Source organism: Electrona antarctica (assembly GCF_951216825.1).
Source record: "Electrona antarctica genome assembly, chromosome: 9".
Classification (NCBI taxonomy): Eukaryota; Metazoa; Chordata; class Actinopteri; order Myctophiformes; family Myctophidae; genus Electrona; species Electrona antarctica.
In genome coordinates, this window is record NC_136790.1 from 39,995,416 (window position 1) to 40,010,879 (window position 15,464).

The following is a 15,464-nucleotide window of genomic DNA, read 5'->3' on the forward strand; positions in this document are numbered from 1 at the left end:
TCTGATATCGACGGCGCGCGACACCGTTGTGCCACGAAGCATAAATGAGGCTTCAAGCAGTGTTCTGCAGTCAGCACAGTGTTTGACAGAGCTCAGCTGACAGACAGACAGCAGCCAGCTATCACTATCAGCAGATTACAGTCTGACATTACACACACACAACCACACCTCATGTATTGTTTGTGCTTGTGCTGTCGAGACAAAGTTTGGTGAATTACTGCTGGTAAGTTACATTTATGGTTCACTGCCCTGGCATTAGCAACAGCCAGTACTTGTGAATGACAACACGATTAACGTTAATGCTATATTATATTACTGAACTCATGTGCATTCCAGCTTTTGATAGAGCTAATGAAGTTGTTATGTCATCAGTTGTTTTGTTTTCTTATTTTTTGATTGATTGAATACTTGATGGACATTTTGCAGAAAAAGGCACAGTTCAATACAGTTCAATACAAGGTCTGCCAAGAGGATTTACAACTCAAGGATGCTATAGGCTTGTTTCCATTGGGGTCCTTCATATGCAATTCATCTGTACATTTAATGACAAATATACAGTACTATGCAAAAACATTAACATCAATACAGTATGCACTATGCAACATTGTCCACCTACCTATACCCAGTGAGAATCAATTTGATCATGACCGATCATCTCTCATTTCCAGGCAAAGGTGTTTTGTGTACTAATTTTAATTTCATAGTGTATCAACTGAGATACTATGCAGCCTCTCTTTGCTACCTTGTGAGAGTTTACAGTAATTTGAATGTCTTTGATTTCCTAAGGTTCCATTATGGCTCTGTCATTCCTTATGATCTTGGCAGCAACTGTGATTCTTATCAGACCTGAAACACCTGTAACTAAGGTATGGAATGGAATGTTACTAGCCACATCAACTTGCAACACCAGCCATTAACAGCCCATACATCCAAACAGAAAAGTCCTATCTGATTGTATTAAACGACCTTAAACTGCAATAATGTAACTGTATGGAAAGCTTGGATTATCCTCTATCTGCAATGTGTTTGTTAGACATGAGCTACTTTCCATCAAGAAATTCCGTGCAGGTGATTCTTTTTTGGGGTTTGGGTGCGCTCTTTGGAAATCAATCAATGGCCCTGCGTACCACCTGCAGTTCTAAATTACACATAATGTAGGAGGCAGCAGGATGTTGTTTAAAACGAGCGCTTCCAAACTCTGCACAGAATTGAAGTAGCTCATAACATGTCTACGGTGGACTTTTATGAAACAAACACATTGCAAATAGAAGACAATTAAAGATTGTATAATTCTGTACAGCTGCAATGTGAGTTTAACATATCGTTTAATACAACCAGAACTATACTTGACTGCCAAAGGTGTCAAGGTGGAAGTACAGGGCTACAGGAAGTTCCAGCTGGACAACATTTTAGCCTTGTATGAATTAATTAATGATTTTATGTTTGTGTCTGGCTGCCTTTCACAGCCCATATCCCTTACAGGATTATTCAGACACAATTTAAAGTACATTGTATTTCCTGTGCCAACACGCTGACACCAAAATAATAAACAATAAATAAATATCATACAATGTACACATGACTGATCAAGAGTACATTCAAGTAGTCGAGAGAGAGCTAATGGACAGAAGACAGACTTGTACTTCTGGTTAAACACTTTTAGCAGTAGTTACGTTGCAGGCTTTATCTCCTCATGAGGTGGAGATCAAGCTGGGTATATGAGATATGGATCATATTGGTTCTAAGTAATGAGGAGTAGTTAATGATTGGATCATCTTCTGTTCATAGGCTCTTCATCAAAATTCTATAGAATGCTGTGGCGAGAAACAGAGAGTGAACAGTTCATGTTCAAATGTCACTCACTGTGAACCAGGTAATCTGCCCTACATTAAAAGGTTGGAAAGATATGGATCACTAAACAGATAATGACAACAGATACTCGAGTTCGGAGTCATATGTGTGGACAAGCGGGTTATATGCTTGTTTTCATTTATTCAGGATGCTATTTGCGTGTCCTGGAGAACAGCAACACTGTTTGCATACATTGTGATTCAGCAGCTGTGGACATGGAGAATTTGACAGCCTGCAGCTACAGTAAGCATTTGGGGTTGATTTTTAATCATTCTATTTGCCATTGGTGAATACAATGCTTGCATATTACATTTCTTCAGGTTTCTGATTTGTCACTTTTGTGTGTTCACTAGATTACACTGTGGAGAGAAAAAATCATACAACTGTAACAACTGTCATTCCTAAAATTGGTAAGGAACTGAAAATTATAACATAACATATAACATAACTTGAGATGTCATATGGATCCATTGGTCTGTGCAGAATGCAAAGTTAACTTCTAACCAGAATTACAAGTCTACAGGAAGTTCTGTTGGCTGGAAAGGTAGCTACTACTTATGATTAGCCACTTTTGGCATTTGTTTTCCAGGCTTTAGCTTCTATTGAGGTTGAGATGAAACTGCCCACCAATCTTTGAGGGGAACTCTTTGGGGGGTCCCTTGTGCCATAATGGAAGCAAGATGTTCCACAATAACTTGGCCTATGTCATTCCTGCTATTATCCCCCTATCTCCTCTGCCTCTTGCATCTGCAAACGGCCTAATCTCCCAAAACAGATTCAACTCTGAATGTGTTCCCAGATTGAAAACGGCTTAACATGGGGGGGGAAACTAAAGCCAGGAGCCTTTTTTTAACCATCAAATAGATTGGGAAATCTCAGTTTTGTAGCTAATCTGATCTGCACAAAATGAGGTGTAAAAGCAATAGTATATTGTTGGGGGAGTGAACTTAAAATGCTTCCCGAGAAGAAAAAGAAAAAAGGGGGAAAAAACAGCTGCAAGATTAAAGGTGGGAGGGCAGGGCACTTGATTGATGGCAGCCAGATCGAGCATTTCCCGTCAGTTAGTGTGTCAGGCAGCATATAATGGTTCCCAGGTCTCGTGACATCATGTGACATCATCAGGGATGGAGATGTGGAGACCCTGATGTCATACTAAATGCGACCTGCTGTCGCAGTTAAGCCCATATATGGAGATCCCTGATGTCATCACTACTGGCCAGCAACTCTACATCTGACCTCAAACCCTTAGAGGACATATATATGGATATATTTCAGAACCTGTTCTGACATTCCATATGTTGATCCTTCCTCTTCGATGTCTCCCTTTTGACTTATACCTGGTCATTCAAATTTCAAACTCTAGACGGGTCTGCCCCAAAGTTATTAGTGCAGCCGTGCCCGGCAGCCGGCGAAAACTAGAGTTCTCAACAGGCCTGAAAATTACAGGCCCTACCTGGGCCCTCATCAAACCCTGTACACTCAAGAGAATGTCCCCGCTACCACCCTTAGATCTCCATATACTGTATGGAGCTGACCTGTTCTGACATTCCATATGTTGATCTGACCTCATCAAACCCTGTACACTCAAGACATGCTCCTTATATGGCCAGTACAGAATTCATTCCATGTTGATCTGACCCCCCATGCCAAAGCGCCAGCGCTCGTACCAGCAGTCTGCCGTCAACGAGGCGGATGCGTGCACGCAACCTCACCCTTTACGGCGGGGCTCCACCGGGCGTGTGTGACGCGCGTCAAAAAACAAACCGGGGCAATTTTAAAGCAGTCACCGAACGCAGCGCAACGCAGGCAGTGGAGCCACCCTTCATTGATTAAAAAGGGAACATTCCCTGACGGTGACGGAGACGCAACACTGGCGCTGACATTATTATTTGTCATGACATACAGTATGTTCTTTTAGTTTTTTGATAAGAATAGGAATGCATAGGCCTGTACTAGTTGTTGAAACCTGACCTTTTGTACTGCATAACTTGAGAACATAATTTATGTCTGTATGTCTATTGTGTAATTCCATTTGGCTGTTTCAACAACTAATTGGAGAACTAAAGTGGATAGTGTGCACAGTCCAAAAATATATTGGTAATATAAAATGCAACAAAAGTCAGTTTGACGTTGTTCCCTTTCATTAGGCTCATGTTTTTAAGTCTGTCTGAAATCTGGAGGACACCCATCACCGTTGTCTCATGTTCTATTATTGTGTCTTGGAGCAGGAGGACCAGGTGTGGCGGCTTCTCTCCTTCTTGGTACTCTGATGATCAGTCTTTTCCTGATTCTATCTGTTGCCTCCTTTTTCTACCTCAAACGTTCAAACCGACTTCCAGGCATCTTCTACCGCCGTAACAAGGGTATGTGATACACAGGTCATACAATGGGGAATATAGGGAGGTCTTGTTTAATGAAGTGGTAACACTTTGCAGTCCCTTGTAGGGACTGGATGAAAAGTAGCATCTTTGCTAAATCCGGTGTATTTACATTGCACTTTAGTTGTCATGTAATGTTTGTTAATATGAGCACTGTCCTGTCTAAATAAAGTAAAGATAATGAACTGCCTCTTATATGAAGTGTTTTATTGTGTTTTTCATGTACTTTCACAGCCTTCATATTCCAGCCAAGTGAAACGGTAATTAATTTGTCATGATTTTCCTAACCAACCATAACTTGGAAATGTAGAACAGAAAATGTGTGTCCATATTTGATTGATTAATTTACTGTAATTCACTGTCTTCGAGTACACGTAATCATTTACTTGGGAGTAACTTGAGTAATGAGTGTCTTTTTTTTGTCTATAGGCTGTTATGATACCCTCATCCTCAGGTAATAATACTATTTTGTGCTTTATATTGAACAAAAAGCGGCTTCCCCACCTCAAGTGGTTTTAATAAACAGAAAATGCATTTTCAGACGGGTTGACAATTTCATCCAATCAGGAGAGAGAACCCATTTCTAGTTCCAAATGTGTCTGTCTGTGTAATCACTTCCAATTTCACTTGTTTATCCTGTATGAGTTCTCACTCCTGATTGGATAAATTGGTATCCTTGCCTGAAAATGTATTTAAAGGACAACTTCACCCATTTTCAACCTATCTCACTAATGCTCATGATAATATGGTACCCCCCCCCCCCCCCCCCCCACTCTGTCTGTCTAAAAGGAGGGCTGTGGGCACTTCAGAAACCGCCTACCAGTTAGGCAGGTTTCTTTTTTCAAACAAGATATTTTAAAAAAAATATTTTTTTATCAACGCAAGAACAATGGCTTCCATTATAGTATGCTAACTTTCCAAGAATAGAAAGCCTGCTGTTTCTATTAGCTTGGATTCCCCATTGATTATGTAAGCGGGTTTCTGAACTGAAACACAGACCGAGTAGACTAGTAGAATAGTGCCATATTTTAATGAACATTAGTGAAGATATATATGATAATATACACACACACCCAAAGACATGCTTCTTTACTGTAATTGTCTTTACGTTGTCTGCAAACATATCAGTCAAATTAAAGAAGAGAAATGTGATCCCTGGTGTGTTTATAAAGTCAACACCGGGTACAATCTGGTTTCATCATGATCCTTTCTCTCGGTTATACTGTTTTTCTTTTAATTATTCTTAAGTGAGGAAGCCAAGATATGTCAGAAGGGAGCGGCCTTCTGCAGCGAGTACTGCCACAAAACCCACCACAGCAACCAACAAAGTCTATAATGTGTAGTGGTGTTTCAGCCTGTAGGTGCTACAAGGGAAGAAAGCCTCAGGAAAGATGTGCATTTTTGTGAAGGACTGCCAGTGGCGCAAAGACATGGCATTTTATTTAAATGGTGATGGAATGGAATTGTCATTAAGTATCTGCTCCATTGTGGCTGTCACTCTCTGTATTCATTTTTAATGTCCTGCTGAAACACAAGATGCAATATTGCACTGACTGCCTTAGATACACCTGTATGTTAAACAGTTAGTCTGTTTGTTGCTGTAAGATGACAGATGTGTGAAGATCAAATTATCTTTTGTCAAGCGGCGACATGTCAGATGACAATTCTTTTCACCAAAGCAACAAGGCTTAAACGTGCATTGCTCAGTGGACTGCTTTTGTTATTTGTGTTAAATCAGAAGCTTGTCAAGAACCTGCACTAGTGTAATGTACAGTATTAAGTTCACTGTTTGTAATGTAATGCTAATGAAAGTGGATGCCAGTGTCATTAATTTGAGTTTATCTTCGAGATTTGGGAAACGGTGACAGCTCCATATCATTGGTGTAATCTTCTGCATTGCATTTGTTTGCATGTGGTATTATTTATTTCCATAATTCCATTTTGATCTGTGAGTTATTTAAAGAACAAGTGTGTTTTACTGTGGTAGACTTGAGAAATTATAGTGAGAGGAATTGTATTGGACATCACTAAGGTTGCTTTCCAGACTATTTGAAATTGCCTCTTTAAATACCAATACAAAGACAAATATATTGTTTAAATTATCCTCCAGTTAACTTAATTATTCCAAGCTGAATGCATACTCATTTTTTTACTTGACAAAATGAACAACAAACACTAGCATGCCATCATATTCCTAAACTTGTTCTTGTAGTACAGTATCATCATAAACAACAAAAATAGTTTTTTTTCTTTTTTTCCCCCTTAAAGGGCAGACATGTTAAAATACAAATTTGGGGTCAATATAGAATATCTAGATAACCAGTTGATTGTTCTTGGAATTCATGGAATTGCCAAATTAAAATGCACTTTATTTGACTGCACTTGTCAGCTGTTGAACCGTAATCTTGAGTTGACATTCTTTGATATATTTTTTTACAATGTGATATTACAATGTGATACTTTTTTGTTTCTTCTGTAGCTGTCATAGCCATGTAATATTTACTTGACCACTCGTATCTTTGCCAAATGTTTCTGCTCTCATGTCATTACTGGGCTGTAGATGCAGCTAGGAATTGTTACTATGGTGACCATTTAATGACATCTTAAAGGACCACTTCACCACTTTTCAACTTCTCTTCCTATAATTGGTCCTAACTAATGTTCATGATAAAATACCACCATTTTTTTCTACTCATTCTGTGTCTCATAGGAAGGCTGTGGGCAGTTCAGAAACCCGTCCACCAGTGACATCATCGATGGTGAATCCAAGCTAATAGAAACGGCAGGCTTTCTTTTCCTGAAAAGTTGCAATGCAAAAGTTGAAGCCATCGTTCTCATGATAATAAAAATCTAAATATATTTTAAAACAAATCTTGTTTAAAAACAAATCTGCCTAATGATGATGTCACTGGTGGACGGGTGTCCGAACTGCCCAAAGCCCTCCTATGAGACACAGACTGAGTAGGTAAAAATGGTGGTGTTTTATCATGAACATTAGTGAGGACCAAATATATGAAGAGATGTTGAAAAGTGGTGAAGTGGTCCTTTAACTGTGATTCATGACTTGTTAATTTAATTGCATTATGGGGCCTTTACCAACAATCTTTAAACAAAGTTGGTTACCTGTATTTAATTTATTTGTCTTGTTGGATGTTACCATTTTTTGTTCCCGTTTTATATTTCCACTACATTAAGCTTTGTAAAAGGTGATTTCCACCTTCAGTTTATTAGTAGAATCTGATGTTAAAGCCGTTAAGAGAATCTGGTTATTCTAAGCAGTTTTGTTTTGTTTTTTACATTAGCTGTTGTACAGCCATCCATAAAACTAAATGCGTAGATATACTGTAGTTTTATACAAATACTGTATTGTATATATGTTTTACTTTTAATTCTAGTTTTGTCCTGAAATTCTGAAGATGTATTGTTTACAGAAATAAAGCACCTTTCTCATAGCCCCCGATTCCCTGCTTCTACTATGTTAACCCTACTTTACATGTAAAATGGTTCCAAAGAGACTTTAGGTTCTTGTTAGCTGCACATGGTTCCAGATAGAATTGCAGTGTGTGAACTGTGAACATTAAACACCTATGGAATAAAATCATTTGTCTCCAGGCAGGCTATTGCTATACCATTACTAGTGATAAGCCAGCTCATTTTGGTAACTGTCCCCTCAGCTTACAACTTCAATTTATTTTATTTTTTTGCAGGTAAACATACAAATAAAAAAACATAAAATGACAGTTACAGTGCAAGGGTTCAAATATATTATTAATAAACAACTTATTCCAGTCCATTTATGAAGGTCCATCATTGTTAACATTGGTGTCGTTCTGTTGATTTCTATATTCACTCCCATTTTTCAATGAATAGTTCCTCTTGTAGTCTCAATGCATGAGTTAGTTTCTCCATTACAAATATCTCCTCCACAATGCTCAGCCACTGCTCACAAACTGGAGGTTTTGGTTTGTACCATAGCCTTGTAATTGCTTTTTTACTAGCTGCGTATTATCCTGTGAAAGATCACCCAGGTACAGCACAATACTAGTCTTATGTATCCCATCTTCTTTATCTCTGACCATACATTGTCCCAATAATTATTTATTTAGGACAATTCCAAAATTTGTGTTCGTGGTCAACATTTATACTTCCATATAACCTCCAGCATGGTTGTTGTTTAGACTGCATTCTTTCTGTAATCTTTGGACTTCCCGCTGAATTCCTTCCACATTCTAGAGCTGTGTTTTACATATGTTGTACCAGTCCTCATCCGTAATCCAAATCCAGCTTCCCACTATATAGGGTAGATATTTATTTACTTGCCATCAAACCTTGATACAGAGCTGAGATTACTCTTAACAACTTCAATTTCTTATTGTCACGTCACAGGTTTACAAGTCTAAAAACATGTTTTTTTTCCCCTTCTCTTTTTTTCTTTTTTACAAACTCCCATCATTTGCTGTTTTTAAGAAAAGGAAGAAGATGGCAGCACTAATTTCCATAAAAAATGTGACATTTTGACAATTTTTTAATATTATAACCCTTGATGGGAAGAAGCTACTAACAGAACCTGGCTCCATCCTGGGCTTGACTGGTTGGGTTGAGAGAAAGAGAAGGGGACACAGATAACACGGGCAACAAGAATACCAACTAGAAAAAGTGCCCCTCGGGGCACAGGTGACCATAGAGATACTGTGTAACGATTTGTGAGATTTTTGGACAGAATCTGGAGGAGTAATATCAAAAAATGTGTTTTACAAAAGTCGGCCTCCTGGTGGCGCTATAAAAGGCAGATGCGGAAAATGCAGGTCAAAGGTTTATCCTTGGCCTCTAGGGAGTGTGCATGGAAGTTTCACGCAGATGGGTGCGGTTTTAGGTAAAAAATGTGAAAAGCTGCCTCATGGTGGCGCTATAACAGGCCGTTCTGGAAAATGTGGGGCAGAGGTTCATCGTTGGCATCCAGGGAGTGTGTGTGCAAAGTTTGGCATCGACCAGGTTAACGGTGCCGGAGATTAGCTGTTCACAGACGGACGGAAGGACGGACACACACACACACACACGGACGGAGTGCAAAACATACTCTCTCCCCATGCCTTCGGCCTGGTGGAGACAATAACGACTATAATAATGGCCCACAGCCATAGTCCACGGAAACCCTCAATCCACGGGAGAGGAGTCAGCGATACTGATCAAAAATTCCTTCTGTACTAATGTAAATATTTTGATGACATGTTATATACAGTATACAGTGAGTGATTAATTTATGTAAACTAGGCAGATGATGAATATATCTAAAGATTACATAATGTCACTGCCTTTGTTTTGATATAATTATAGTATAAGACTAAGCTATACCTAGTACCTACAGTATGACAAACGTGATAGGGCCTCTATTTTGAGGGAAGGAAATATTACACCTCTGGATGGGAGGCAAGGACATTTGTGCCAGCAGCAACTACATGTGACTGTAGACATGCTACTCTATTTATAACTGTTGAATGGCTAGGTCCCAGGCTGACACATGCAAGGACAGCGGGGACGTCGCAGCACTATGCCCCTGCGCTGCAGGAAGAATGCTCTGAAAGCTTTAACCAGGGAGCTTTGTCCTTGCAACAGGTAGGTCCTCATTCTTACAAATAGGCCCTAAACTAAAGAGCAATACAATCCTCTTGCCCTTAATGATGTCTAGCAATGGACATAAGGTAGATATATAGTGTATAGCATTTTATTTTAACAACTTACCTTCAAGGTTAAAGAATAACCCTAACTACAAGTACATCTCTCTCTGAAAATATATAATTAAACATAATAATAATTATTATTATAACAAATTATATACAGTAATTCAACAATGACTTGTTCATATCATTTACAATATTAACATACTTACTTACTGTATTATAACATGAATAATCTGATGACAAATTATAGAGTGGCATTGTTTGTTAAACGATACGCTGTGCAGTGACACTAGAGTAGACCACTGAACATTTCATACCGGCTCATATGATCTGTTTTTTAACTGTGGGTCTATGGTGTATTTTAGGGTCTTAGGAAGTTGCTGCCGCTTCGCTCCGAATTTGTTTTGCAATGGTTTGTCTGAGGTCAACATTTCTAATGCTTTGAATTTAAAGGTTTATTTATTTCCGTTCATTAAGTAACAACATTTTCACCAAACCAAAAGACAGCCTTTAATAGCTTTGTAACTTATATCTATATATAATGAATGATGTTTGCCTGTTTTCAGATAACAAAGCACGTGAGGTGTCACAATGGACGACTTAGATCACAGCATACACATTGCAGAGTATGATTGGATAAGCTTCTGTGAGCAGAGTGAGGATTGCAGTCTGCTGCAGCCGACCCTTGCAGACCTTGATAACTCAAGCATAAGTGATTCAGAGGATTCAGCCTTAGAAACGGATCAGCATGAGGAACAGCAGTGCACCGTTGCAACACCTGTTGCATTTCAACCCAGTGCTGTCCGAACCACAGCAGCAGAAGATCACTGCGCCGACAATACAAAGCAAGAGGTTCATCAGAGTTGCATGGAAAGAATACAGCAAGGTGACCTTACAGCCGACAACAAAGAACAGGACAATGTTCCCACAAGGAATAGTGTGGCATGTAGAAATTCTCTAGAGTTGCATGGGGACTCACCCATATGTGTGCACTGTCCTGGAGAAAACACCCTCACCACAAACAAAAATCTAAGCAAGGCTGCAGACCAGATCACAGAAGTGCAAAGCGTAACGAGTGATGTTTTTCTTGCAGACCAAAGTGCATCTACAACTACAAGTGTTCTGTGCCCAGTCACTGATAGATGCCATAATGTTTCAGTGTCAGTATCAACACATGTGAAGAAAGCAGATGATGAAGTGCAGAATGACATCAGGACATGTATCCCAACATCCATTCAGGAATCTGACCAGATCACTCTCCAACAAGCAGTTGAGTTCAACAAAAAGAAGCCAGAAAGCACAGAGGGATTTGAGTGTGAGGCAGACAGAAGTGCTGGCTTTAGAGAAGAGAGAGAGCGTTGGTTTGTGACTGTGAATGACCCTCCCTTGCAACAGCAAAGATTTGCTACCAAATTGGTAAAAAAGAAATACAGGAAAAAAAAACTTCGTAAGAACACATGTAATCCCACTTGCCATGATGGACCGGGGTTTACGTCTCAATGTGATCTAGGGTTAGAGACAAGCCAACCTAATGAATCTGAAGGAGGGGCGGCCATGGGAGGCATCACACAGTCATATCAAAGCTTAAAGTTACCCATGAACATTCACAGTGGACAAAGTTCAGAATCACCCCACATGTATACTACCTCTTCGAGTTTGGATGAAGAAAAGGATGTCTCGAATAAACAGGAAATGTCTCATTTTGAGGAGGCAATTACCACAGAGTTGACCATGGACAATAACAAATGTGAAACATTCTTCGCACAAGTAAGTTTAGAAAACACAGGAAACCTCCCAATTCCCACATTACATGACATGTTTACACATGAAATGACTACGGAGTCAGAGGATTTTGAAGATAGTGTCGAATTCTTCTCTACAACCAGTTATGATTCTGACAGCTATCTCTCAGCCAGTGAATCTACAGAGGAAAATCAACATCTGTTACTAGACTATCAGCTATCACAGCAATATACCCCATCTATGACTGCAGAGAATGATGTAGGCCTACATGAGTTCACAGGTAATTTTAGCAGTGCACAAGCCTCAGAAATGTTTTCATGTGACATGCACAATAAATATTTCAGCATGCGTTCCAGTAGTGTCGCAGCTAGTGTTGACTCAACACCGGAGGGATATCCCTCCCAAGGCCATGTGCCACCACAACAAAGTCAAAGTTATGAAAAAACTGTTGGCCAGGCTCACGTTGTGACCCCAGTGATAATCCCATGTACTGAACACAGCCCTGACATGATGCCAGAAGACAAATCAATATGTGATAATGACAAGCACAGCTCAACATCCCACATGACTTTGAAGATACCCGACCTTACAGATGTGATGCCTTTACCATCCGCTGACCTGAGCAGAGATCACCTTGATGTAGCACATGGATGTAGCCCACTTCCTCCTCTCCCTGATCTAACAGTGACACCTTGCTCGATGGATGAAAGCCCTGAAACGTACACCAATTCATTGACCTCTACTCGACCCGTGTATGCTGTGTCTGCCTTTTGGGATGAAATGGAAAAGTTGACAATCAAAGACATTTTACAGCTTAGGAGTAACGGGAGCACATCTCCCTGGGAAACAAATACTATTCAAGAAACAGATTCTACAGATGCTCAAACACATGTGGCTGGTAATGCACAATATCTTCTACCTGATGGGTCTCTAATGGATTCATTGGATACTCCCGACTCCGGCTACTTCACACACCTTGATGACTCCAAGCCAGATCGCTCAAGCTTTTCAGTCTCATCGGATTTTGAGGAAGAATATTGGCAGTTTATTGGTGCCAGTAGAAACCCAAGTCCTGACCCTCAGGAGGACCTGAAGCAAGAAAGCCAGAGGACTACAGACTCACCTTCATTGACAGGTAACATACATGAGGAGGACATGGTCCCCGTTGGGAAGGAGACGTCTGTTGCCGCTGAACAGCTCAAAGGGCAAGGCTTTCAAAATCACAACTCCAATCACTTCCTCTCCCCTGACCCTGCATGCACAAGAGGGATGACAAAACGCAGAAGTATGCACGATATACACACCCAACCTGACACAGAGAATTCGTTGAAAGGTGAGTCTTCTGTACTTGACAATCCAGATAAGAGCTTATTTCTCAGCACTTGCCAGGCCTTGGAGGAAAACACATTTTGCAATGTGAGTGACAGTACTATGGCAAGTACAAGAACACCCGCACCTCTCCTCTCCAATAGCGATATACTAGACGAGAGTTACCGGATAACTTTCCCAGAGATATTTGAATACCTTTTCACAGATGACAGGCCACAGAACAACTCTGGATCTGAAGCTGTCTATGATTCAAAAAGCATGGCATTGAATAAGACGTACGACTCCTTCCTCTCCGACTATGGATCTGAAATGACACTCCCTCCCTCCCAGTATTCCCAAAGTATGGAGAGAAAACCCATCCCTATCTTCTCTTGCGCTCGCCTTGCTGCTAGAGATCTCACATTCCCAGAATTAGACTACCTTTTATTTCCACAGGCCACGTATGTCGAGTCTGAGGAAGAAGAGGACAGTTCTCCCATCAGAGTCGTATCTCGCTACATCCAGGCCAGTGATGCATCATCTGCAGCAGGCACAGACGGGCTACTTTTCAACCAGAAAAGAGGGTGTAGCAGCACTTGGAAATGCTTGTTCTCCATGAGAAGAAAGCACGTCCCAGGTAGGAGCTGGTGCCGAAGGTCCGGTGCCTGGGTATTTCCAGCCGAGGCCCAGATGGCGTCTATCAATACACCCAGCAAACAAGCCGTCACCATATTCAACGAAAAAGGGGTCACATCTGAACTTTTCAGAGTGTCACCAGAGGAGCAGAGTATACATACATCCGTTTCTTTATCAAGTGAGTGCAGTCATCTCTTTGTTTATGTACTGTCTCTAAGTTGTAACACATAGTGCTGTATAATATAGGATTAGATTTACTTCAATACCAATTTAGTTACAGTAAGACTGAATTGAAATTCACTCATTATGCAACTGCACTTGCATGTCTCTTGTAGAGCGCGGGGGCGTCTTTCCCACACTGAATCAATCAGACATGTGTCTTGTGTGCATTGCCATGGCCTCTTGGGTACTGACATCCTCTGATCCACGGGCAGCAGATACGTGGAAAACAGGTATGTAAAGTCGTGCATGTAATATTCCACTGCTTGCCAATTGTGATCCCTTTGCCCAATGACTTAAAACCTTGCGCTTAAAATGAAATACTAGATATCTACTGTATTATAGTATAAACAGGGGGTTGACTTATAAAGTTAATAACATTCACTGACATGCTGTACAGCTCTGCTAGCAAATGTGAGTGCAATATCAGCTATCCAGTACCTGCGGTACTACAGGAAGAAGGATCCACCGCAAGATGACTCTTGATATACATGGGGCAAAGAAGACACATTTCCAAACATTTTCATTTGGGTCCATACTAAAAGTATATTCATATCATGGATTACTATTGCTAATATCATATTTCTTGTTATATTCTGTTTTCAATACATTTGGATGTGGGTAAACAATATTGATGTGGACCATTACATACTGTGTAACACATGTGTTTAATAGCTGTTATTCTGGCCTTGGTGGCATACATTCTAGTTTGTGTTTCATGATTGTTCTGATGACTTTCTTTGAATAGTGTGTACATTTATAGGGGTGTGAGGCATCATAATGTGTGTGACAATTTCAAGAGTGTGAAAAATGCAAGTTATAGAATTTGTGATGTAGGCCAAGTGTGTGAAAAATGCAAGTTATAGATTTTGGGATGATATATTTTTAAGTGTACAGGTATGTTTGAAGAAAGGCTAAGGTTATGAAGAAATGCTAAGGTAATGTAGGTATGGTATCCAAAATGTACTGAAGACTCCTGCCAGATCTGATGATGTGCAATATGAGAGAACATGATGGAATGCGATGTTTAGCATAAAGAGCAGTAACTTCCACTGTGTTTTTAACAAAGCTGGTGTGCAGAACATTAAGGATTGTTGTTAAAATAAAACCAAACACCCCTATGATAAATATGAACCTATTTTGCCCGTCTTTCTTAAGTACCAGGTCTTATGACAAGACCTGGAGGCGTGGCCAATGCCGTTTCACAATTTTGAGTGTCTAAACAGCGTTAGCCACTAAGTTAATTCATAAGACCCGGTAATTTAAGACGCCAAAATAGCGTCCCTAGCATTAAAGATGCTTTCACAATCATCTAGGATTCTAGGGTGATTATGCTATTGTTACTATTAAAGCATTGTATGTATAGATGCAACATGCTGACAAATCAAGACAGTAGCTAGTGTAGGCCTACATGTATATGATTTTTTTTTCCTATACGACTTTGTGCAATAAAGTAAAGAGTGAATATACAGTATTACACTCCTCTCCTCTGTCAATTTGACTGGCTGGATGTGTATGAACAGCACCAATGTGAGTAAGGATCTCCAGGAAGAGAAATCCCTGTAGCACAGTACAGCATTTACCAAACACTGCCCATCTCTAGCTCAGTCGAATCCTACTATACATTGAGAAGCTCTTGTCTGTACATTGA

The 15,464-nt window shown here is 40.1% G+C and overlaps 2 protein-coding genes across 4 annotated transcripts; both read left to right on the forward strand.

Moving 5' to 3' along the window:
• Positions 1-51: 51 nt before the first annotated feature.
• On the forward strand, positions 52-7,681 carry cUnh1orf159 (chromosome Un C1orf159 homolog). 3 transcript variants are annotated; one of them, XM_079510281.1, is made up of 9 exons: positions 52-223; positions 787-866; positions 1,789-1,873; positions 1,999-2,094; positions 2,205-2,261; positions 4,077-4,214; positions 4,464-4,489; positions 4,659-4,683; positions 5,478-7,681. In XM_079510281.1, the coding sequence occupies exons 2-9, from the start codon at positions 795-797 to the stop codon at positions 5,570-5,572; spliced, it is 594 nt and encodes a 197-aa protein (XP_079366407.1). In that variant the 5' UTR covers positions 52-223; positions 787-794; the 3' UTR covers positions 5,573-7,681. The 3 variants fall into 3 exon arrangements, with proteins under 3 accessions (XP_079366407.1, XP_079366409.1, XP_079366408.1); XM_079510283.1 differs by having other exon boundaries at positions 6,940-7,681; XM_079510282.1 differs by having other exon boundaries at positions 4,080-4,214.
• Positions 7,682-9,758: 2,077 nt separating this feature from the next.
• Positions 9,759-15,444, forward strand: perm1b (PPARGC1 and ESRR induced regulator, muscle 1b). The gene is made up of 4 exons (XM_079510553.1): positions 9,759-9,842; positions 10,273-13,772; positions 13,930-14,046; positions 14,214-15,444. Exons 2-4 carry the CDS (start codon positions 10,499-10,501, stop codon positions 14,297-14,299), a joined length of 3,477 nt encoding a protein of 1,158 aa, XP_079366679.1. The 5' UTR covers positions 9,759-9,842; positions 10,273-10,498; the 3' UTR covers positions 14,300-15,444.
• Positions 15,445-15,464: the final 20 nt, after the last annotated feature.